The sequence below is a fragment of the Nerophis lumbriciformis genome, linkage group LG22 (genome assembly GCF_033978685.3).
Source record: "Nerophis lumbriciformis linkage group LG22, RoL_Nlum_v2.1, whole genome shotgun sequence".
Lineage (NCBI taxonomy): Eukaryota > Metazoa > Chordata > Actinopteri > Syngnathiformes > Syngnathidae > Nerophis > Nerophis lumbriciformis.
The window spans coordinates 38,254,412-38,262,458 of record NC_084569.2 but is presented as its reverse complement, the minus strand read 5'-3'; the positions used below and the strand labels follow the sequence as shown (position 1 = coordinate 38,262,458).

The window sequence follows — 8,047 nt, the reverse complement described above, 5'->3', positions numbered from 1 at the left end:
ATTATCATTAGACATTTATAAAAAAAAATAAAAAAAATTAACAATAGTGTCACCATCGCATCTCATAAGCTTGACAACCAGAGGTGGGTAGAGTAGCCAGAAATTGTACTCAAGTAAGAGTACTGTTACTTTAGAGATTTATTACTCAAGTAAAAGTAAGGAGTAGTCACCCAAATATTTACTTGAGTAAAAGTAAAAAGTATGTTGTGAAAAAACTACTCAAGTACTGAGTAACTGATGAGTAACATACACACACATATCATATATATATATATATATATATATATATATATATATATATATATATATATATATATATATATATATACATATATATATATACATATACATATATATACACACACATATATATATACAGTATATAATTTATATTTATTTATTTTGCCGTTTTTGTTTACATGTTAAAGGTGTTTTAATGAATATACATGCATGTTTAACACATATAGATTCCTTTCTTTCATGAAGACAAGAATATAAGTTGGTGTATTACCTGATTCTGATGACTTGCATTGATTGGAATCAGACAGTAGTGCTGGTAACGTCCACGTTTTCAAATGGAGGAGAAAAAAAGTTCCTCCTTTCTGTCTAATACCACATGAAAGTGGTTGGTTTTTGGCACCTTATTTGTCCAGCTTCCATATTCGTTTTTATACACTTCACAAGAAATACATTGGCGGCAAACTCCGTAGCTTGCTAGCTTGTTTGCGCTGGCTTTCGGAGACTCTTATTTTGAAAGCGCAGGCGCGATGGAGCGGCACTTTTATTGTGTAGACAGGAACTGTGCAGTCAGTCTTTAGGCTTTTGACAGGATGTACGATTGAAATAAAAAATTGTCTTTTTTCCTTCACACTTTTGATTGATTGATTGAAACTTTTATTAGTAGATTGCACAGTACAGTATATATTCCGTACAATTGACCACTAAATGGTAACACCCGAATAAGTTTTTCAACTTGTTTAAGTCAGGTCATGTGACCGCCTGGCTCTGTTTGATTGGTCCAACGTCACCAGTGACTGCATCTGATTGGTGGAACGGAGTGAACGTCACCAGTGACTGTATTTGTTGAAACGCAGGCACTATGACAGACCAAAACAAACAAAGCGTGCATTAACAGATCGATACAAATTAGTAGCGAGTAGCGAGCTGAATGTAGATAAAAGTAGCGGAGTAAAAGTAGCGTTCCTTCTCTATAAATATACTCAAGTAAAAGTAAAAGTATGTTGCATTAAAACTACTCTTAGAAGTACAATTTATCCCAAAAGTTACTCAAGTAGATGTAACGGAGTAAATGTAGCGCGTTACTACCCACCTCTGTTGACAACACACTGTGTCCAATATTTTCACAAAGATAAAATAAGTCATATTTTTGGTTCATTTAATAGTTAAAACAAATTTAAATTATTGCAATCAGTTGATAAAACATTGTCCTTTACAATTATAAAAGCTTTTTACAAAAATCTACTACTCTGATTGCATGTCAGCAGACTGGGGTAGATCCTGCTGAAATCCTATGTATTGAATGAATAGAGAATCCTTTTGAATCGGGAAAAAAATTGTTTTTGAATCGAGAATCGTGTTGAATTGAAAAAAAAAAAATCGATTTTGAATCTAATCGTGACTCCAAGAATCGATATTGAATCGAATCGTGGGACACCCAAAGATTCACAGCCCTAATAAACAGATTGAAACAACTAATCCTTTGATGTTTTGGACTGAGTGAGGTATTGCACGATTTGTTCGAATGTGAGCATTTTTGCATATTTTTTCTTACAAAATGTTACTTCAGAGGCTACTGTGAAACCGTCGATGCGTGTTAAAGACAACTTTTCTCCACCCTCCTTTTTTCCAGAGTTCACCGCCCTTGTGAAAGAGTAGTCGCCATTGAAGACTGACTCACAGACCACCTCCTGATCATCCCGGCATCCTGACCACCCTCCTCCTACCCCAACACACACTTAACACACACACACACACACACACACACACATGCATGAATGCAAATACAGTAGACAAACACAAACACTTAAAAATGCTCCCCCCGGCCATACATTCATTCATTCATCTCATGTTATCCTTTTTATACAAACTGTTCTTGTTTCCGCTTATGTATAGAGGTACAAACACGCCTGCAGGAACACAGTAGACCTTGCATTTTAAAGCAAAGTAGCGATTATAAGAGAGATAACCTAATTTCCCTCCGTGCTTCATCCCCTTATTTATCTTTTCTCCCTCTTCTCGAGTGCTTTCTCCCTCTCCGTCACTACTCTATCCATCCATCCACCCAGTAATGAGATGTGTTACTATCACGCCATAAGAAGAAAGCGGTCAAGCTGTGAATAAAAATGAATTAAAATGGAGAAAAGAACGCCTGACTCTTCTGTTTGCTTCCTGGATGGATACCTTGTACTTTCTGCTCGTGTTTCCCCCAAACCGATACCATATCTTGACGGCAGCCTAATGATGCCGCACTCTGACGAGGATGCATGGAAACAAAGCCGTAATAAAATCAAATGTAGCTGGGCTAATTTAACAGAAACATACTTCGAAGCCATTAGCAGAATTGGATTCATACCGAGGTTCAATTTGGGTTAAGTATCCCCGGCGGAAGACCCGAACAGGCAATGTGGGACCGTCTTTTGTAGGCCAATTTACTGCCTGAGCAAATAAACCCAGAGTCCAAACATGGACAAAAGGAGCTGTTTGATTCACGTCAATTGAAAACAAAACAAGGCAAAATTATATAACACATTCATGTTAGGATTAGAACTTTGTGGACTTGGAGAAGGCATTCGACCGTGTCCCTCGGGAGGTCCTGTGGGGAGTGCTCAGAGAGTATGGGGTATCGGACTGTCTGATTGTACGATCAGTGTCAGAGCTTGGTCCGCATTGCCGGCAGTAAGTCGGACACGTTTCCAGTGAGGGTTGGACTGCCCTTTGTTACCCATTCTGTTCATAACTTTTATGGACAGAATTTCCAGGCGCAGTCAAGGCCTTGAGACGATCCGGTTTGGTGGCTGAAGGATTAGGTCTCTGCTTTTTGCAGATGATGTGGTCCTGATGGCTTCATCCGGCCAGAATCTTCAGCTCTCACTGGATCGGTTCGCAGCCGACTGTGAAGCGACTGGGATGGGAATCAGCACCTCCAAGTCCGAGTCCATGGTTCTCGCCCGGAAAAGGGTGGAGTGCCATCTCCGGGTTGGGGAGGAGATCTTGCCCCAAGTGGAGGAGTTCAAGTACCTCGGAGTCTTGTTCACGAGTGAGGGAAGAGTGGATTGTGAGATCAAAGGGGGAACGGTGCGGCGTCTTCAGTAATGCGGACGCTGTATCGATCCGTTGTGGTGAAGAAGGAGCTGAGCCGGAAGGCAAAGCTCTCAATTTACCGGTCGATCTACGTTCCCATCCTCACCTATGGTCATGAGCTTTGGGTTCTGACCGAAAAGACAAGATCACGGGTACAAGCGGCTGAAATGAGTTTCCTCCGCTGGGTGGCGGGTCTCTCCCTTAAAGATAGGGTGAGAAGCTCTGTCATCCGGGGGGAGCTCAAAGTATAGCCGCTGCTCCTCCACATTAAGAGGACCCAGATGAGGTGGTTCGGGCATCTGGTCAGGATGCCACCCGAACGCCTCCCTAGGGAGGTGTTTAGGGCACGTCCGACCGGTAGGAGGCCACGGGGAAGACCCAGGACACGTTTGGAAGACTATGTCTCCCGGCTGGCCTGGGAACGCCTCGGGATCCCCCGGGAAGAGCTGGATGAAGTGGCTGGGGAAAGGAAAGTCTGGGCTTCCCTGCTTAAGCTGCTGCCCCGGCGACCCGACCTCGGATAAGCGTAAGAAGATGGATGGATGGATGTTAGAATAATCTTTCAATAAAAAGCATTTATTAGGGCATTTCATTTAATGGATTCCATTGTATGTACAACCATAATAACTTTAGAGTTCCACTTGGCAAAAATCATGTATTTTGTAATAACTACATTAAACATGTCGTACAGAAACACATACAAAGAACTTGGCATCGAGCACTTGGACTATTGATAACATAAATACAATGATACGTTTTATTACAAGACCGTAATTAGGACCAGCGGTAAAAAGATCATGAAAACATGCACTGTTATAGAAGTGGCCAGTGGTTCTCAAACTGTGGTACATGTAGTATACCAAATACTATAAACATGGGACCCATTAACCTCCCTGCTTGGCACTCAGCATCAAGGGTTGGAATTGGGGGTTAAATCACCAAAAATTATTCCTGAGTGCGGCCACCGCTGCTGCTCACTACTCCCCTCACCTCCCAAGGGGTGGAACAAGGGGATGGGTCAAAAGCAGATGGTAATTTCACCACACCTAGAGTGTGCGTGTGACTATCAGTGGTACTTTAACTTTTAACGAAGCTCCATCTAGTGCAGGGGTCTACAACCCGCAGATGTGGCTCCCTCAGATTTTTTTTGAACCCCGAATTGAGAAAAGTTAGCATTTCCTATAATTTTCGACTGTCTGTGAGGCCGTGAAAGCGCACACAGGATGACTCCTGACGCACAAGGGAGGCGAGTAAACGAGACCAGAAGCCTGTGTGTTTAGTTCAGCAAACCCTTGGGTAAGCCAACCACGAATACTTGTGGGGGAAAAAAAGAAAGAAAAAAAAAGGTAAAATTCACATGAATTAATTGGTTTTATTGTATAATTAAAACAAAAAAAAATATTAATACTTTTAAAAGTTATAAGCCGTCTTACGTTTTGCGGCTCTGTACTATTTTTCCTTTATTGGAAGAGGCGGCGAAATGTCTCTTTTGATAGTAGTTTGTCTAAGTCTAAGTCTAAAGGTTGCAGACCCCTTATCTAGTGGTGCGCCAAAGAATCACTTGATCAAAGTACAGTGTTTTATTTTTCTACATGCAAACAGTGTTACTGTTCAAACTGTGTGTAATGTTACAGTGGCCAAAAACGTCACAGGGGAACTGCACTTTTTTGGAAATGTTCTTATCATTCACAATCATTATGGGAGACAAGAACATACGTTTTTTTTTTGTTTTTTTTTTAAATAGGACTTTTTGTTGATTGATTAATGAATTCATAATTAAAAAAAAAAAAAAATAGGACTTTAAAGATGATAAAAATAATAGAAGTCAGCGTTGTAGCCTTGAAAGCCCTCTAAAACAACTTCAAAACACTCCTTCAACGTTTTATATACACGCTGCAAGTATATACATACATACATACATACATATACACATATATATATACATACATACATACACACATATATATATACATACATACATACATACATACATACATACATACATACATACATACATACATACATACATACATACATACATACATATATATATATATATATATATATATATATATATATATATATATACACACATACATACATACATACATACACACACACGCGTTTGTGTCCGTAAGTAGGAACACACATTTGTTGCCGGAAGTCGGAAATACGTGTGGGGAAGTTTTTTTTTTCCTGTTAATTATGGGTAAGCAGGCCATTTATGTCAACATAGCTTGGCTCCAAAGTCCGCATTGCACCGTCAAAGTTACGCCGACTTCATTCTCTCGGCTTCCGTCTGCTCCAACGTTTCACTCTTTCTTCATGCTCGCTTCTATAACCAGCAGTTCATCCTCAGTATGTTCAGCTTCAAAAAGATAAGGTTGTGAATCCTAATTTTTCCGAAAATAGTCATCTTTGTTGTCTGTTACCAAGTCTGCCATGATTAGAACAAACACACACACACGCCTTTGTGTCCGTAAGTAGGAACACACATTTGTTGCCGGAAGTCGGAAATGCGTTGCTCTATATATATATATATATATATATATATATATATATATATATATATATATATATATACATATATATATATACATATACATATATATGTCTTAATAAGGTTATCCAAAAAATAGTGCTCGATACCGTAGTAGAGCGCAATATATGTATGTGTGGGAAAAAAAATCACAAGACGATTTCATCTCTACAGGCCTGTTTCATGAGGGGGGGTACCCTCAATCATCAGGAGATTTTAATGGGAGCATTCACATACCATGGTTTATATAGGGCACAGAGTGGGTGGGTACAGGCTGGCGTAGAGGCGTGGTGATTGGCTCATGTGTTACCTAGGAGGTGTTACCTAGGAGGTGTACAGGCTGTAACAGCATGCCGCCACAGACGGAAACACCTCCTAGGTAACACATGAGCCAATCACCACGCCCCTACGCCAGCCTGTACCCACCCACTCTGTGCCCTATATAAACCATGGTATGTGAATGCTCCTATTAAAATCTCCTGATGATTGAGGGTACCCCCCCTCATGAAACAGGCCTGTAGAGATGAAATAGTCTTGTGATTTTTTTTCCCACACATACACATATACATATATATATATATATATATATATATATATATATATATATATATATATATATATATATATATATATATATATATATATATATATGTGTTCTAATTATGGCAGACTTGGTAACACACAACAAAGATGACTATTTTCGTAAAAATTAGTATTCACAACCTTATCTTTTTGAAGCTGAATATACTGAGGATGAACTGCTGGTTATAGAAGCGAGCATGAAGAGAGAGTGAAACGTTGGAGCAGACGGAAGCCGAGAGAATGAAGTCGGCGTGACTTTGACGGTGCAAATGCGGACTTTGGAGCCAAGCTATGTTGACATAAATGGCCTGCTTACCCATAATCAACAGGAAAAAAAACTTCCCCGGCCAGCTGGACTAAAGAGACAACTGTCCATCGAGTGAGTCACTATAATATTCTTAATGATACATGCGACACATTATGCTTGGTATTACATTTAAATACACTGTCTGGCTAGCTGTGTACAAACAAAACATGAAATGTACTTTATAGATACTGTTTTTCAGTCGGTACAGATTGTTTTTTTATCACATTCTGTTGTGCATTACGAACTCAAACGTGTTTTGTACTGAAGTAGAAACCAGCTTCTCTCTTTCCGTAGTTAGCTTTTACGGCTAAGACCTTAGCACGCCGACGTGTTGCTACGCTAGAAAAAGAGTTCCTCAGTGTTCGCGCTTACAACAACAATGTAGCTACAGCTTGGTTATTATACGGGTTGCCGAACGTATTGTTGGCGGTTTTTTTGGATGCTTATTTAAATTGATTTAGAGGCAAAATGCATTGATCCCATTCGCTGCATTGCTAGCCACCGGAGAACGAGCCGATTATTACAAGTTAGAACGTGAAAATAAATATTTTGTCTCTCATAAGGATTGTAAACGATTGACCATCCATCTATCCATCCATCCATCCATCCATCTTCTTCCGCTTATCCAAGGTCGGGTCGCGGGGGCAGCAGCTTAAGCAGGGAAGCCCAGACTTCCCTCTCCCCAGCCACTTCGTCCAGCTCCTCCCGGGGGATCCCGAGGCGTTCCCAGGCCAGCCGGGAGAGATAGTCTTCCCAGCGTGTCCTGGGTCTTCCCCGTGGCCTCCTACCGGTCGGACGTGCCCGAAACACCTTCCTAGGGAGGCGTTCGGGTGGCATCCTGACCAGATGCCCGAACCACCTCATCTGGCTCCTCTCGATGTGGAGGAGCAGCGGCTTTACTTTGAGCTCCCCCCGAATGACAGAGCTTCTCACCCTATCTCTAAGGGAGAGCCCCGCCACTCGGCGGAGGAAACTCATTTCGGCCGCTTGTACCCGTGATCTTGTCCTTTCGGTCATGACCCAAAGCTCATGACCATAGGTGAGGATGGGAACGTAGATCGACCGGTAAATCGAGAGCTTTGCCTTCCGGCTCAGCTCCTTCTTCACCACAACGGATCGATACAGCGTCCGCATTACTGAAGACGCCGCACCGATCCGCCTGTCGATCTCACGATCCACTCTTCCCCCACTCGTGAACAAGACTCCGAGGTACTTGAACTCCTCCACTTGGGGCAAGATCTCCTCCCCAACCCGGAGATGGCACTCCACCCTTTTCCGGGAGAGAACCATGGACTCGG

The 8,047-nt window shown here is 41.4% G+C and overlaps 1 protein-coding gene across 2 annotated transcripts in view; it reads left to right on the top strand.

The window, feature by feature from the left end:
- The window catches only part of pvalb6 (parvalbumin 6), a 136,373-nt gene extending 133,985 nt beyond the window's left edge, over positions 1–2,388 (top strand). For both annotated transcript variants that reach the window (XM_061973834.1, XM_061973833.2), the window contains one exon: positions 1,871–2,388. In XM_061973834.1, the coding sequence (XP_061829818.1) occupies positions 1,871–1,896 (26 nt within the window). In that variant the 3' untranslated portion in view covers positions 1,897–2,388. The remainder of the gene's footprint in view (positions 1–1,870) is intronic.
- Positions 2,389–8,047: the final 5,659 nt, after the last annotated feature.